A 16992-nucleotide genomic window follows, 5' to 3' on the forward strand; every position below is an offset into this window, starting at 1 on the left:
AGTTCTCAACTTGGGCAGAAAGGATGTGAATCAGAAGACAGTGAAGCAATATTTTTAAAGTACTGAAAGAAAAAACTGTTAGCCTAGAATTCTGTACCCAGCAAAAATATCTTTCAAAAACAAAAATCCTCAGTTTCCAAATAATGTACTTTATGGCTGTTTTTTTTTTTTTTTTTTTTTTTTTTCCTTTTCTTCTTCTGGGGTCTGATCAAAGGTTTTGCATTGCATTAAATGATTGTGTCTATTTAATCTCCTTTACTCTAAAACTGCCTCCCAACCTTTTTTGTTTCTCATAACATTGACATTTGAAGAGGTCAGGCCAGGTGCTTTTCAGAATGTCCCTTGGCTTGGCTTTTGATGATTACCCTCATGATTAGAGATTTAGGTAAGCATTTTTGACAAGAACACCGCATCAGCAACATGTTCTCGTTGCACCATGTTGGGTTGCACTATTGATGTTGATGAGTGACCCTGATCACATGGTTAAGGCAGTGTCTACTAGATTTCTCTGTTGTTAAGGTACCTTTTTCTCTTTGTAAATACCCCTTCGTGGGGAGATACTTTGAGACCGTGGCATCATCATCCCTGGCAGGCTTTCCATTCCATTCATGATTCTCAGCCTGACTACTCATTTTTTTTTTTTTTTTAGTTTTTTAAAATAATTTTAATTGTTCTTTAAGTAAAAGTTTACAAATCAAGTCAGTCTCTCACACAAAAACTTAGATACACCTTGCTACATACTCTCAATTACTCTCCACCTAATGAGACAGCCCACTGTCTCCCTCCACTCTCTCTTTTTGTGTCCATTTTGCCAGCTTCTAACCCCCTTACCCTCTCATCTCCCTTCCAGGCAGGAGATGGCAGCATAGTCTCAAGTGTCCACCTGATCCAAGAAGCTCACTCCTCACCAGCATCCCTCTCCAACCCATTGTCCAGTCCAATCCATGTCTAAAGAGTTGGCTTCAGGAATGGTTCCTGTCCTGGGCCAACAGAGATTCTGGGGGCCATGACCACCAGGGTCCTTCCAGTCTCAGACCATTAAGTCTGGTCTTTTTATGAGAATTTGGGGTCTGCATCCCACTGCTCTCCTGCTGCCTCAGGAGTTCTCTGTTGTGTTCCCTGTCAGGGCACTGACTACTCATTTTTAAGGACACATTTTGGAACAACAGTAATTCCTGTCCCTTTTACATTGCTGTGCTTTCAGGTCCTTCGGTAGCACCCCATTCCCTTCTCTGTGCATGTGTGGAGTACAATCCAGTGGCTGCCTGTGCTGACCTTGATCAGGAGAGATGCCTGTGGCCTCTTCTGGTAGCACCTTTCCTTCCTCCTTGCAAGGGACCAGGTCTCATGCTGGGTCAGCAACCTTCCCAGATTGCAGGAAGGCACTCCCAAAAAGTTTTCTGTTCAAAAACATCCAGCAGAGTCACTGCCTGTCCTTCTGCCTGGTCCACCAAGAACGGCTTCTGCTCACATTTCGACAGTGCACGTGGGAGCATTTGTCCTGACAGCCTCTGAGATCATCCTGGTGCCAGATTCCCCTATGTGATTTCCCTGGAGACTAGAAGAGAAGGGGCTTGAAAGCCTGGCTGGAGGGGGAAGGGATTTGATAACGCAGAGTTCTCTGCAAAGCCTCTATGCTTCCAGGAACCCTCCCATAGACAAGGCTTGGGACGGGCCCCTTTTACACTAGTTTCACTCCCGAGCTGCTGAGGGAGTTGGAGGTCAGCTGGCTCCCAGAATTGGGCCAAAGGCAGGGCCTGACCTAAGGGTGAGCGGCAGTGGCCAGGAAGGGCAGACGTTGCTGAGCCCCACTCACTTGATGTGCTGGAGCCCATGGTTTCCAGATAGTGCAGTGGCGATGCATACCGCCCCATCCATCCCCAGAGAATTCTCTTGAAGACTAAACAGAGAAAAGATGGAAGGAGCACAGTGAGCCACTCAGAACAAAAGAAAACATCTGAGGAAGCAATGCCGAATTACCTTGTGGGGGCAGTAGAGAAAGGACAAGTGGTTCTCTGGTTGATTTGTCCCTAGAAGGCATAGCAACAGCTAGGTGTCATTTAGCTCTTGAGACTGGTGTCTACAAGTAGCCAGGTTGCCCTGTCTAGATGCCACAGACGGTGGAAGACCGTAAATGGAGACGCTACTTAGCTCTGACTTATGCTAAGCAGAATGAGCAGACTCATCTGCAGTGGCGTACTGACTGTAATAATCAGGAAGGTCTGAGTCCTGTATATTAGGAAGGAAGCCATGACAGAGGAAGTGAACAGCATTTCTTCGTGGGGGGAGATCCAACAGGGAGGAAGTTGGCTGCTCTGGGACAGCCACTTACTTGAGTCTCCGGAGACTGGAGTTTACCTTCAGAGCATTGGCCAGGGCTTTGGCCCCAGCCACCCCGATGGCGTTTCCTCGTAAACTGTCAGGAAAAACGGGAAACCTCTAAGGCATGGTGGCAGGTGGTGCTATCTCCTCACGTTTGTACGAGTGACTTGATGGAGGAAACATGGACTGCAGCAACCACCAGAGGAGGGCTGCTCCGTCCTCACTTCCCCAGCAACAGGACTGAGCCTAGCTTGAGGGAACAAGACATATAAGGAAGAGGTGAGGCTGCTCCAACGTGGGCGATTTATTGGCGCTCTCATCCTCCTTTTTCACTCCAAAGAAAAAGTGGGCTGACACAAGAGAGGCATTGCTCCGTCCACCGGATCCCCAGTGCACTCAGCATCTCAGGATTCCACAAGAGCGGGGATGACCTGGACATGTTGGAGTGCCTCACAGAGCCTGACGCTGCCACCCCCCAGGAGTTTGATCTTCTCACAGATCAGGATCAGTGGCCACCCTAGGAGCCCCTGAACAGGGCCTTGAGCATGTTCAGCTTGGGCAAAGCCAACCCAGACAGGAGAACAGGAGTGTAGAGAGAGGATGAACTCTGGGGGAAAAGGTATGGCATGGGAGTTGGGAAGCTGGGCCATGTTTGATCTAAATGAAGATCATTGCAATGTGCTGGGCTTCCATGCACACTGGCATTTTTTTTTTTTTTCTTTCACGTCTGTTCAGTTTGAATTCAGTAGCTTTGTTTCTTAGGGCAAGGGATGGAGCCAAAGACTAGAATACTTACTCAAGAACCTCCAAGGTTCTGTTCACAGCCAGGGCCTCCCCCAGCGCCTGGGCCCCTGGGGCACCGATGGAGGCCACCTGGAGGCTGTTGGAGGAGGTTGAGTCAGTGTAGGACTGGTTGGGCCTTTCCAGCCTCATACCTTCCCCCAGCCCAGTAACTGAAACTGGCGAGATAGCGCTGAAAACTGTTGGTCCAAAGACTTCTGCAACTCCCAGAGTTGTTTGATGCCTAGGACAGGGACCTGGTTGCTAAGGGTATAAGCGGTAGAGGCAGCCTCCTGGAAAGTTTTGGGGAGAACACTCACTGGATCTTTAGCTCTTACTCTCCAAATGGTCGATTTCCCAGTTGTTAAAATTAGGAAAATCAAACACACCTTCCTTGCTGGCACACAAAGTTGATGTTTAGCATGGGAGGGTGGAGAGGACCAGCTTCGTGGACTGCTGTGCATACCCTGGACTTACTAGAGAGCAGTGAGGGCCGTGTTTGCCTTCAGCGCCCTGGCCACTGCAGAAGCTCCTTCGTCCCCGATGGCATTCTCCTGTAAACTGAATGTGGGCAGTGAACTCTTGGGGGCCATGTGGGGCATCGGCCAGACTCTACCAGGACCTGCAGCACTTGGGCCTTCCAGATTGAATTCAGACCCCACACACACATAGACATTGACTTCCAGGGGTCTTCATAAGCATCTCATTGATGATTTAGTTGATGAGAGCTGTGGTGTCCATTTTCATTTTTTCCCAGGGGTTGCCCTGGGGGATAATTACCCCACCCGTGGTGCCATTGCAGCCCCATAGGCTCATCATGACTAACATGCAAAGGGGTCCAACCGTCAGAGACAAGAAGAGGACACACTGTAGAAATATTTTCAACAAGAATTTGGACCAAAAAGGGTGTTTTTCACTGGCAACCAGAAAATTCAACCAAAGCCCTCAATCCCTGAGGCATTGTTGCTGCTCTGGTTGTTCCATCTTTTTTTCCTCCAGACTTGGGGAGAGCAGCAGGCCCTGGAGCAGTTAAGGAAGCCGTTTGCATGAATTATTTTAACAGTGTTTGAGGGGGTGTTATGTGCTAAGGGAGCCTGGTGGTGGAGTGGTTAAGAGCTTAGGTGCTAACCAAAAGGTCGACATTTCAAATCCTCCAGGCACTTCTTGGAAACCCTATGGGACAGTTCGACTCCATCCTGTAGGGTAGCTGTCAGTTGGAATCGAGTGAGTGGCAGCAGGTTTGGTTTGGTATGTGCTGTGTTGTGCAAACCAACAGTTCCACTTCTGCCCTCTTGGGATTCAGGTGGGGAGGCAGGATTAACCAAGGAGTAACAACAGGCCAGGTGCAGGCTTCAGGGGCCCTGTGGAGTCACCTGCCCCAGTGTGGTCACACAGGGCTGCCCAGAAGAAACAGGTCTAAACCAAAACCTGAAGGATGAGAGATGAAAGAGAGGGCCTGGCACATGTAAGGAATCCAGAGAAGTTGAGTCTCAATCCCTGGGGCAGAGTTGTCGGGGGCGTGGTGAGAGATGAGACCAGGGAGGAGCAAGAGCAGCAGACCCTTTGACTCCGGGGCCACACTGAGGGGCCAGGCTTCACCCCTCAGACCCTGGGCAGCCATGGCGGGCTCTCAGCCAGGAGGGGTCAGAGCCACGTTTAGAAAGCTTTCTAGCCAGCAGTTTGAAAAGGGACTGGATGTGGACAGGAGAAAACTAGTTTAGGAGGTTAGCATAGTCCTGCAGGTGAACGATGATGGTGGCCTGGATGGTATGGATGGATGGGAGCATCATTGGGAGGGAGAAACCTCAGGATGTGGAGGTGAACTGGAAGCAAGGGAGTGGGGCCGAGCGAGGAGGCAATGTCCCGAGTTTTCACCATCGCTTGGCTGGTTCCAGTCACGGGCTAGGGAACCAGGAAAGAGGCGGGCTTGTGGAGAGATCGTGGGGACAGCCCGGGGTGCCTGTGAGACACCCAGGTAGAGGTGTAGGAGAGGTCTGGCATGTGGATGTGGGTGTCTTGGGCCTTTGAAAGTAACTGGAGCCCTGGGAGGGAAGGAGTGCCATGGAAAAGCCTTCAAGGGAAGATGGCCTAGGACAGAACCCTGAGTATTTAAAAGTCTAATAATAAAAGAACGTGGAGGAATGGCCAAAGAGGAGAGACTATGAAAGCTGAGGAAGAAGGAATGGTCAGGGTCAAAAGTAAATGAGGCTCATCTGGTTAAACATACAAAAAAAAAAAAAAAAAATGTTCAACACGCAGTCACCACATGACCCAGGACTCCTCTCCCAGGTCCATATCCAAAACACAGGTCTACATGAAAACATGCATGCACATATTCCTAGTAGCACTATTTCCAAATACCTCAAATGTCTATCAACAGATAAAATGTGGCCTGTCCATAGACAATGGGATACTATTCAGCTATAAAAAGAAATGAAGTTCTGATACATGCTACAATGTGGATGAACCTTGAAAACATTATTCTAAGAAGCCAGAGAAGAGGACAGATAATATGATTCCACATATAATATACTTAGACTCGGCAAATGCACAGCCATAGAAAGTAGCTGAGTGGTTGCCAGGGGCTAAGGGGAGTGGGGTGGGGAGTGACTACCAAGGCATTCAGGACTGCTTTTTGGGGAGATGAAAATGTTCTAAAATTGTCCAATGATGGTCACATGACTCAACACATGAGAAGGCACTGAATTGTACACTTTAAACGAGTGAGTTATATCTCAAAGCTGTTACATTAAAAATAAAAAGCAGGACTGAAAAGTTCCTGCTGTGGTGCCCATACCTGGTGGGCCTGGGTTTCTTGCTCCCCGCCCCACCCTGCAGCCTCTGTGGAGGCCCCACTTACTCTAAGCTGACCAGGCTCCTGTTGAGCTGTAGTGCGTGTCCCAGGGCCTCGGCCGCACTGGCCTGGAGGAAGTTCCACTGCAGGCTGGGCAGACACAGAGACACTCTTGAGCATGCAGCCTGGGAGCTGACCAGAGAGGCCCTGGAAGCTCCCAGAAAGAGAGTGCTTCTCAGAGGGGTCTGACAGCCGGGCACGGTGGTTCCTGAAGGACGGGGTCCTGGCCACTGAGGTAGACAGAATTCCTGCCATTCTCAGGGTTAGTCTGCAGAGGGTCCCCATGGACTCTCTGGGGAGAGCCCTGCAAGAAGCATTGCTGTGCCTGCCTGTAGGTCAGCCCCAGGAAGCAGGATGTGGGGTTAGGACAGGCCCCTGATACTGAGTCTACTGCCTCAGCTGGTTTAGGTGTGGCCTGGGGCCCTGGTGGGGAAGGCGGAGCCACAGGCAGACTCACTGAAGGGAGGTGAGTGCGCGGTTTTCTCTCACTGCCCCTGCGATGGCCTGGGCACCCCGGTCGTGGAGGAGGTTGGCCGTCAGGCTAGGAGGAAGGGAATGGGAACAGACCCTGAGACCCACTGGCCTTGGTCACCGGTGAACCCACACCGCTCTGCCTACCTGTCCCAGGACCATGTCCATGCCCCCGTCACTGGTAGAACTTTTATGTGCCAGACGTTGTGCAAGGCATGTGACAGGGCTTATTTTGCTGAATCCTGACAACCCCATGAGGCAGGTGTCACCAGGCTTGGCAAGGTGTAGTGACTGCCAGGGTCACAGCCAGGAGTTGGCAGAGCCAAGATTCCCATCGGGTGGTCCACCTGGGGGTCTAACACTGCTGACCCCTCTGCTGCCTGTTAGTTACCACAGGGATGAGGCTGGCAGACTGTGATTTGCGATTTGCAACTTGGAGGGCAGAGGTGAGAGGACCTGGGTCAGGACCAAGTGAGGAGGGTGTGGTCACGTCATGGTACCATGCCCATGAGCCCCCAGATTCTGGGTGGGGGAAACCACTGGCATAAATAACCCTCAGGCAACACAGACATGCCACCTCCTCAATCCCTCATGCTCTCCCACTCCCCCCATCCCCCACCCCCGCCCTGCCACATACTCCAGGTTCTTCAGGGTGCTGTTGGTACAGAGGGCACGGGCGAGAGCCTGGGCTCCCTCTGGACTGATGGAGTTTTCTCGGAGGCTGAAGAAAGAGAGAAGACCCTGAGCTTCTGACCTGGCAGATGGAGGCCTAGGCCAGGAGACAAGCCAGAGGTTTAGGCTTCTGAAAGCTCAAGAGCAACCACAGGGGGTACCTGGGCCTCCTGAGTGACCTGAGGTAAGGTGTTAAGGAGGCTGTTCCAACAAGAAGGGCTCAGATTCCTAGCCAGGAGGAGGAGAGTGCAGGGGGAGAGGATAAGATGACAACATCTCCAGGTGTGAGGGGCAAGAGGCAGGTGAGCCTGTGTGGGGGCCTAAAGGACCTGTATCTAGGAAGGGAGCTGAGAATGAGCCAGGATCCTGAGCGAAACCTGCCCTTGAGCATAACAGACCCCCGCAGGGGTACGTGTGGACCCCCCAGCATTGGCCTGCCCTCCCAAGTTCCAAAGTCTCTTCAGACTCCCAGAGTCAAAGAGATACTGGTTGGACAGTGGTAGGACTGGACTGGTTGGAGAGGACTCACTTGAGGCTGAGGAGGGCCTGGTTGGTGCAGAGGGCCCCTGTCAGGGCAGCCGCCCCCGTGTCGCTGATGGAACTGCTCTGCAGGCTGCAGACAGAGGGCGGGCTCACTTGGCATAGCAGAGGCTGTCCGGGGGACCCAGGGAGTCACGCGGTTCAGCCTGGGCCACAGTGCTGGGTTCAACAGGGAGGGAGGGACCCTGGGGGTAGGTTCTACCCCACATCTCTCCTCTCGTCTCACCTTTCCTCTCCCATCCTAGAGAGGATAGGTCAGGCAGGTGGGTTTAGCACCACAGGCCTGAAGCCTAGACTCTTCTAAACTTGACGTGGGTGGCTCCAAAGAGCCTCTGAGGGGTGTTGTGTTTACAACCCCCAGAGCAAGTGACAAGGCAGAGCCCCAGTGTGGGGGCAGTGCCAAGTTCCCCCACCCTACCCCAAGCCAATGCAGCCAATCAGTCTGTAGTCATCTGCACCAGCTTTTCAAGGGCACTGGGTGCTTCTTGTCACTCTGAAAATTCCAGAACCAACCAAACCCCTACTGTCCAGGGGAAATGGAGCTGGCAGGGTGGGTAGGTGGGTGGGTGTGGAAGGAGAGAGATCAGGGTATGCCCAGGGCTTGTTGATTGGTTCAGTTCTGCCAGGGAAATGGCCCTGACCAGCAGTTCCCCCCCCCACCCCCACATCTGCTAGATGGAGACCCCAGGGGAGTCACCCTCTGTCCACAGTATCCCTGGAGGGTGTCAGGCAGACTCACTCCAGGCTCTCTAGGCCCTGATTCACCTTCAGGGCCTCAGCCAAGGCCTTGGCACCTCTGTCACTAATGCTGTTACTGGAGAATCTGCAAGAGATGGGAAATGAGTGAGCCAGCTTCCTGGAGTAGCCAGGCTGGTCCTGGCCTAGAGGTCAGGGTCCAGGAAGCTCTCTCAAGGAGGGCTGTCTCTGTTGTCTCAAGGATGCCAGGTGCATTGCTCTGCCTGAAACCTGTTGACTGGAAGCCTCTGCAAGTGACCACCTGCCTCCTGTAAGAAATCAAAGTGGAAAGTCCTTGACTCCCTGGCAGTGAGAGGTATTTGTGGTTCTTTATGTGAATGTGGTTATCTTCTTCTGCTATGTGGGAAGGCAGTAGAATGTGAACCTGAGAAGGTAGGAGTTCACCCAGTCCTGGATATCTAGGTCTCCATTTTCCTGGCCTAGGTTCTTTGGATGCCAGAGCCTGTCATCCTGCACCCACCCATCCACCCCTCCCTCCCTCCCTCCCTCCCTCCTTATGCTCACAAATATTTATGGTGGGCTGGGGATTGTGCAAAACTCATTGCTGTTGAGTCGATTCCAACTCATAGCGACCCCATAGGACAAAGTAGAACTGCCCCATAGGTTTTCAAGGAGCGCCTAGGTGGATTCAAACTGCCGACCTTTTGGTTAGCAGCTGTAGCTCTTAATCACTACACCACCAGGGTGTCCAGGTATTGTGTAGGCACCCAGTATAAAAATTTGGCCATTCTGCATTTCTCACATGAGCTCCTTCAGACTTCTGTTCTGCTTCAGGGCATCTGCCATCCGCTGGGCTCCCACAGGCCCAATGGTGTTCTTCTGCAAGCTGTGGAAGAGGAGAGGGATCCCTCAGTAAAGCTGCCCACCGCCATTCCCAGGCCTAGGACAATCTGGGGTCAACGTTAGAGTTCAACTAGACCACCTAGTCTAGACTAGAGATTACTTCCTTTAGAGACTAGAGACAACTTCCTTTATCACAGCATGGGGTGGAGGGGTTCTCCAGGAAAGGTCTGTGAATCATTGCCAGAGTGTTGGCAATGACATTATTATGTGGGAGAGTTAAGAGGCAAGGGCAGCCAGGCCTTCCCTTCTAAGGGGTAGAAAGCAATGACTGGTCGATACTGTGAATACCCACCACCTCCCAAGTGGGACTGCCATGTGCAAGTCCTGCTGCCTATCACTTTGACCAGCTGCCAAACAGTCAGCAGTCTACCGCCTGCCTCCCAAAACTGGAACTCTCCCTAGAAACCTTGCTAGGAAAGGCCAGAGGGCAGACCCTCTGTATAGATTCCTCTTCTGAAAAAGTCACTTCCTTTTATATTAAACCTGGCAGAAGGAGATGTGACAAGAGAATCCTACATGGCTGGTGAGAAATCCTGGCCCTTTGGCTTCTGTCCTCACCCTGAGAGGACAGGCAGGGTAGGACCTCTCCTGTGAAGGGTAAACAACAATCTAAAAAATGGAACTTTCCTGGGGCCCAAAGAAAAAGTGACCTGTTCCCTCCTCCCTTTTCTTTGAACATTTCTTTGAGAAAACTTGTAAATCCTTTCTCTGTCCCTTTGAGATGTTTGTAAAGATTTTCAAAAGCTAAATGAGTCTCTTGCCAATTTCACAACCCAAGAATGGCCTTGGAGCTTCCTCTTTGAAATGTAAACATCAAAGGAGATAGTGTTCCAGTATCCCTGCCTCCCTGCCTTGACATTGGCTCCACGTTGTAACTACCTGCTTGCCATAGAGATGTGAGGGGTTTTGGGTTTCCTGTAGATAAAGGCAATTAACCAGCACAGGTGGCCACCCCATTTACCAGGTGTTGAATTTAGAATGAACTATGTGTGACAAATAGTGCGGCCAGATCGCCTGAGTTGAGACTAATGGTTTCTCTTGAGAACACGTATGTAGTGTGTTGAATCTGCCTGGCTATGTAGAAGGGTGAGCTTGCCTCCTGTCTTGCAGTCTCATTAACTAATTGCCTAGGATACATGTCACAGTCTGGTTTAAGGTTTATTCAGTAATAAAACTATTTTACTCTTTGCTACATTTATGAACAGGATTTTCTGAGTGGGCAGAGATTTTATTTTTAATGATTTCCCCAACACCTGTTCTCTGGAACAGAGCTGGGCATCAGGTTTTCCAGGGGCCATGTGGACAGGTCAGGAAGCCTCAGGACCTTGCCCCATCCGTTCTTCCTTGCAGAAAACAGAGAGACCCTTGGAGAAGGGGAAGAGAGGAAAGAGTAGGGTTCTAGTGGCAGCATATCAACTCACCACAGCATGCAGAGGGTCCGGTTGGAGGCTAAGGCCTCAGCTATGGACCCAGCACCATCGTCCTTGATCGCGTTGCTCTGGAGGCTATCAAAGTAAGGAAGAGAAACATCATCACAGAGCACAAGAGGGCACCCAGCAATGGCCTGAGCTCCCATGCAGTGGGGATACCTGCCCTGGAAGATGTCTCAGAGTCACTGAGGCCCAAGGGGGAAGCAACTGGTCTTGGTAGGAAAGTAGTTCTGACCACGGCATGCCCTTGCTGTCCACTGCGCAGGAAGAGGAACAAGAACAGGAACAATTGGCCCTTGCCTTACCTCTCCCAGAGGCCACTGCTTAGGTTTCTCTCTGGCTCTATAAATACTTGCCTGCTGACTGGAAGTGTGCCCATGGTATCTGGATAACAGTAACAAAGTCACCAATAGTTCTGATTACAACTAAAAATGATAGTCCCTAAGTATGAGTGCCCCCATGTGTCTGTCAGTTTGTTGTACTGTGGGGCTTGCGTATTGCTGTGATGCTGGAAGCTATGCCACCGGTATTCAGATACCAGCAGGGTCACCCATGGAGGAGTTTCAGCAGAGCATCCAGACTAAGACAGACTAGGAAGAAGGACCCGACATTCTACTTGTGAAAACCATTAGCTAGTGAAAACCTTATGAATAGCAGCAGAACATTATCTGATATAGTGCTAGAAGATTGGAAGACACTCAAAAGACGACTGGGGAAGAGCTGCCTCCTCAAAATAGAGCGGACCTTAATGACATGGATGGAGCCAAGCTTTCGGAACCTTCGTTTGCTGATGTGGCATGACTCAAAATAAAGAGAAACAGCTGCAAACATCCATTAATAATTGGAACCTGGAATGTATGAAGTATGAATCTAGGAAAATTGGAAATCATCAAAAATGAAATGGAATGCATAAACATTGATATCCTAGGCATTAGTGAACTGAAATGGACTGGTATTGGCCATTTTGAATCGGACAATCATATAGTCTACTATGCTGGGAATGGCACCCTGAAGAGGAATGGTGTTGCATTCATTGTCAAAAAGAACATTTCAAGATCTGAAGTAAAATGCTATCAGTGATAGGATAATATCCATACGCCCACAAGGAAGACCAGCTAATACTACTATTATTCAAATTTCCGCACCAACCATTAAAGCCAAAGATGAAGAAACAGAAGATTTTTATCAGCAGCTACAGTCTTAAATTGATCAAACATGCAATCAGGATGCATTGATAATTACTGGTGATTGGAATGCAAAAGTTGGAAACGAAGAAGAAGGATTGGTAGTTGGAAAATATGGCCTTGGTGATAGAAACAATGCCGGAGATCAAATGATAGAATTTTGCAAGACCAATGACTTCTTCATTGCAAATACCTTCTTTCACCAACATAAACGGCAACTATACACGTGGACGTCGCCAGATGGAACACACAGGAGTCACATTGACTACATTTGTGGAAAGAGACGATGGAAAAGCTCAATATCATCAGTCAGAACAAAGCCAGGGGCCGACTGTGGAACAGACCATCAATTGCACATATGCAAGTTCAAGCTGAAACTGAAGAAAATCAGAGCAAGTCCACAAGAGCCAAAATATGATCTTGAGTATATCCCACCTGAATTCAGAAGACCATCTCAAGAATAGATTTGATGCATTGAACACTAGTGACTGAAGACCAGACAAGTTGTGGAGTGACATCAAGGACATCATCCATGAAGAAAGCAAGAGGTCATTGGAAGGACGGGAAAGAAAGAAAAGACCAAGGTAGATGTCAGAGGAGACTCTGAAATTTGCTCACAAACGTGGAGCAGCTAAAACAAAAGGAAGAAATGATGAAGTAAAAGAACTGAACAGAAGATTTCAAAGGGCGGCTTGAGAAGACAAAGTATTATAATGATATGTGCAAAGAGCTGGAGATAGAAAACCAAAAGGGAAGAACACACTCGGCTTTTCTTAAGTTGAAAGAACTGAAGAAAAAACTCAAGCCTCAAATTGAAATAGTGAAGGATTCTGTGGGGAAAATACTAAACAATGCAGGAAGTATCAAAAGATGGAAGGAATAGACAGAGTCATTATACCAAAAAGAATTAGTCAATGTTCAACCATTTCAAGAGGTAGCATATGATCAGGAACCGATGGTACTGAAGGAAGAAGTCCAAGCTGCTCTGAAGGCATTAGCGAAAAACAAGAATGCAGGAATTGGTGGATTATCAATTGAGATGCTCCAACAAACGGATGCAGCACTGGAGGTGCTCACTCGTCTATGCCAAGAAATATGGAAGACAGCTTCCTGGCCAGCTGACTGGAAGAGATCCATATTTATGCCTATTCCCAAGAAAGGTGATTGAACCAAATGCAGAAATTATCAAACAATATCATTAATATCACACGCAAGCAAAATTTTGCTGAAGACCATTCAAAAATGGCTGCAGCAGTATATCGACAGGGAACTGCCAGAAATTCAGGCTGGTTTTAGAAGAGGATGTGGATCCAGGGATATCATTGGTGATGTCAGATGGATCCTGGCTGAAAGTAGAGAATACCAGAAGGATGTTTACCTGTGTTTTATTGACTAGGCAAAAGCATTCGACTGTGTGGATCATAACAAATTATGGATAAACATTACGAAGAATGGGAATTCTAGCACACTTAATTGTGCTCATTAGGAACCTTTACATAGATCAAAAGGCAGTTGTTCAGACAGAACAAGGGGATACTGATTGGTTTAAAGTCAGGAAAGGTGTACGTCAGGGTTGTATCCTTTCACCATACTTATTCAATCTGTATACTAAGCAAATAACCCAAGAAGCTGGACTATACGAAGAAGAATGGGGCATCAGGATTGGAGGAAGACTCATTAACAACCTGCATTATGCAGATGAGATACCACCTTGGTTGCTGAAAGTGAAGAAGACTTGAAGCACTTACTAATGAAGATCAAAGACCACAGCCTTCAGTATGGATTGCACCTCAACATAAAGAAAACAAAATCCTCACAACTGGACCAATGAGCAACATCATGATAAATGGAGAGAAGATTGAAGTTGTCAAGGATTTCATTTTACTTAGATCCACAATTAACAGCCATGGAAGCAGCAATCAAGAAATCAAAAGACACATTGCATTGGGTAAATCTGCTGCAAAGGACCTCTTTAAAGTGTTGAAAAGCAAAGATGTCACCTTGAAGACCAAGGTACACCTGACCCAAGCTATGGTATTTTCAATCACACCATATGCATGTGAAAGCTAGACAATGAATAAGAAAGACCGAAGAAGAATTGACGCCTTTGAATTGTGGTGTTGGCGAAGAATATTGAATATACCATGGACAGCCAAAAGAACAAACAAATCTGTCTTGGAAGAAATACAACCAGGATGCTCCTTAGAAGCAAGGATGGCAAGACTGCATCTTACATACTTTGGACATGTCAGGAGGGATCAGTCCCTGGAGAAGGACATCATGCTTGGCAGAGTACAGGGTCAGTGGAAAAGAGGAAGACCCTGAACAAGGTGGATTGACACAGTGGCTGCAACAATGAGCTCAAGCATAACGATTGTGAGGATGGTGCAGGACCGGGCAGTGTTCTGTTCTGTTGTGCATGGGGTCACTATGAGTCGGAACAGACTCAACAGCACCTAGCAATAACAACAACAACAGGTGTGAGTGAGAGTGTGAAGAAATTATAACCCTCATCATTGTTGATGGAATGTAAAATGCTGTAGCTCCTGTGGAAGACGGTGTGGCAGTTCCTCAGCAAGTTAAACATAGAATTCTTATTTGACCCAGCAATTCCACTCCTAGGTAAATACCCAAGAGAAATGAGAATATATATACTTACACAAAAACTCATACACAAATGTTCATAGCAACACTATTCACAATAGCCAAAAAGTGGAAATAATTCAAATGTCCATCAGTGGATGAATGGATAAACAAATTGTGGTATGTCCATACTATGGAATATCATTCAGTCATAAAAAGGAATGGAGTTCTGGTACATGCTACAAAGTAGGTGAACCTTGTAAACACGATGCTAAATGAAAGAAGCCAGACGCAAAGGCCACATATTGTATGATTCCATTTACATAAAATACCTAGAATAGGTAAATTGATAAAGACGTATAGCAGATTTGTGGTTTGCAGGGGCTCTGGGGTGTAATGGGGAATGACTGCTTATGGGTATGGGGTCTTCTTTGGGAGAGGCGAAATGTTTTGAAATTAGATAGAAGTGGTGGTTGCACAACATTATTAATGTGCTAAATGCCACTGAATTGTACACTTTAAAATGATTAATTTTATGCTGTATGAATTTCACCTCAAAAAAGAAAAACATAATACCATACTCAACTTTGACCCACCTAAGGATGTATACAACCACAGGCACCTAAAAGGGACACAGATAACCACACCAAACCATAGGAACCTTCTGGAATATGGGCTTTTCAGTGTGCTAGAAAACACTTCATGGGAAAATTCTGACACTATGGCCTTGGGAATTTCCCGTTCAATAGAAAACAAGAGGTTTTTCTAACATTATTTTGCCCTTCCCCATCTCTATGAGCCCCACAACCCCTGTTTTTCCTCTGCCCCCTTCTCAGGCCATAAACACAAGCACAGTGACTCGGGAAGAGCTGGATCATGGAAACTTGCTTAGGATAAAAGATCCCGAAGAATCCAGTGGGATTGGGGCCCAGGTTTGCCATTTCGAATTGCTTCCCATTTCGAATTGCTTCCCATTTCGAATTGCTTCCCATTCCATAGATGGCACCTGAGGAGAGAGTTTTATAGGCCCTCTCCCAGGGGCAGCAGGGATGGGGGACAGGTAATATGTACCTCAGAGAAGCCAGAGTCCGGTTAATCTTCAGAGCATCTGCCAAGGCCTTGGCCCCTTGAGGCCCAATGGAGTTACCTCGGAGGCTGGTGGAAGGAAGAAAGAATTATCCTCTTTCATTTGACTCCTAGGGAGGGAAGGATGAACAGAAGTTACACTGACCTTTAAATCTATGATCATCCAAAAGAATGAGTCAGGGTTTAGGATTTCATGTTTGAAGGAATCAGTGCAGAGATCCTTATACAGTCAAACAAGGAAGAAGTTTCCCAAGATAGTCCCATGTGATGGGGAAACAAAACAAAACAAAAAAACAGGACTTGATAGAAGTAGGTTTGGATAAAATGAGGAGAATGATAAACCCAAATCCAGGGTTGGAAATGGGTCCTGAATGAATGAATTCAGAGCTTCACTGGATCAGGCTCCACAGTCCTGGGGGATGACACTTAGGCAGCAGCTAGGGGTGGCTATGGCTTTGCCTGCTCAGCTGTCCTTCTAACCCACCCAGAGTAAAGTGTGGTTTAGGGTCAGGCCTCCCTGTTTCCTACTCCTACACGAGTAAGGGGGCTATCAGGGGCCAAGAGACCTTAGAACCTGCTCTCAATGAAATATGGGTACCATGCCCAGAGGTTACCCATGGGCTGAATCTGGGGAAGCAGGGAAAGTTGGATAAGACCAGTCATTTCACAGGAGGGGGAGGAGCCTGTACAAGATGTCACACAAGCTCTCCCTGTTCCAATGGCGAGACTTAGGCCTTTGACATCCTACTTACTCCAGAGCGGTCAGACTTCTGTTGACCAGGAGGGACCTGGCCAGAGCTTTGGCCCCTTTGTTGCTAATCTGGTTCTCAGCCAAGCTGCCCAAGAAAAGGGAAAGGAGTGGTTATTCAGGTCCATACATCCCATCACCGCTTTCTTCATGCCGTACCTGTGATTTGAACCCCTCAGCCTCCCCAACATCATCAGGGCCTGGATACAGGTGGAGATGCAGTGGCCCATTGGAACAGGATGGCCAGGCACGGGAATGCCCCTGATCCTGAGTGGATAGACCCTCGCTTTGGCAAAGGATACCAGGGAAAATTTGGCCAGAATCTAGCACAACAACTTCTATACACATAGCAAAGCAAAGAGGGCAATTACAGAACCCCATCATGTAAATCTCAGCCACTGGTATGCTGATAAATTGGCTCTCCGAAAAAAAAACCTGATTGTAGCGTTTGCCAATTTCCATGGTGTAAATACTCCCACCACGACCAATTTCAAGCACCAACAGTTTAACGACCAGCTTGCAAAAATTCCTGAAAATATAACCATCAGCCCTAAGGAACTGGTAGAAACTGGTTCCAGCACACTACTGATTCTAGCCTTTCTCTTGTGACAGAAAAGCAAATGGTAGAGTTGTTACAAAATTAGCCCTAAAGTAAAAAAAATACATCTATATCTGCCTTGAAAGGGCGATTTCAGGAATATGCTGGTGGATCAACTTCATCTT

General features: G+C 48.1%; 1 protein-coding gene across 22 annotated transcripts in view; it reads right to left on the reverse strand.

Moving 5' to 3' along the window:
• Positions 1–594: 594 nt before the first annotated feature.
• NLRC3 (NLR family CARD domain containing 3) overlaps positions 595–16992 on the reverse strand; it is a 39325-nt gene continuing 22927 nt past the window's right edge. For 3 of the 22 annotated variants that reach the window (XM_064295482.1, XM_064295470.1, XM_064295469.1), the window contains 14 exons: positions 16274–16357; positions 15507–15590; positions 10660–10743; positions 9138–9221; positions 8379–8462; positions 7629–7712; positions 7065–7148; positions 6414–6497; positions 5963–6046; positions 3580–3663; positions 3119–3202; positions 2359–2416; positions 1817–1900; positions 595–1558 (listed from right to left, as the gene is read on the reverse strand). In XM_064295482.1, the coding sequence (XP_064151552.1) occupies positions 1424–1558; positions 1817–1900; positions 2359–2416; positions 3119–3202; positions 3580–3663; positions 5963–6046; positions 6414–6497; positions 7065–7148; positions 7629–7712; positions 8379–8462; positions 9138–9221; positions 10660–10743; positions 15507–15590; positions 16274–16357 (1201 nt within the window). In that variant the 3' untranslated portion in view covers positions 595–1423. Of the gene's footprint in view, positions 1587–1816; positions 1901–1980; positions 2573–3118; positions 3203–3579; positions 3664–5962; positions 6047–6413; positions 6498–7064; positions 7149–7628; positions 7713–8378; positions 8463–9137; positions 9222–10659; positions 10744–15506; positions 15591–16273; positions 16358–16992 lie in introns of those variants that run through there. The other 19 variants (XM_064295475.1, XM_064295471.1, XM_064295472.1 and 16 more) reach the window with 19 other exon arrangements.

This window comes from Loxodonta africana, chromosome 12 (genome assembly GCF_030014295.1).
Source record: "Loxodonta africana isolate mLoxAfr1 chromosome 12, mLoxAfr1.hap2, whole genome shotgun sequence".
Classification (NCBI taxonomy): Eukaryota; Metazoa; Chordata; class Mammalia; order Proboscidea; family Elephantidae; genus Loxodonta; species Loxodonta africana.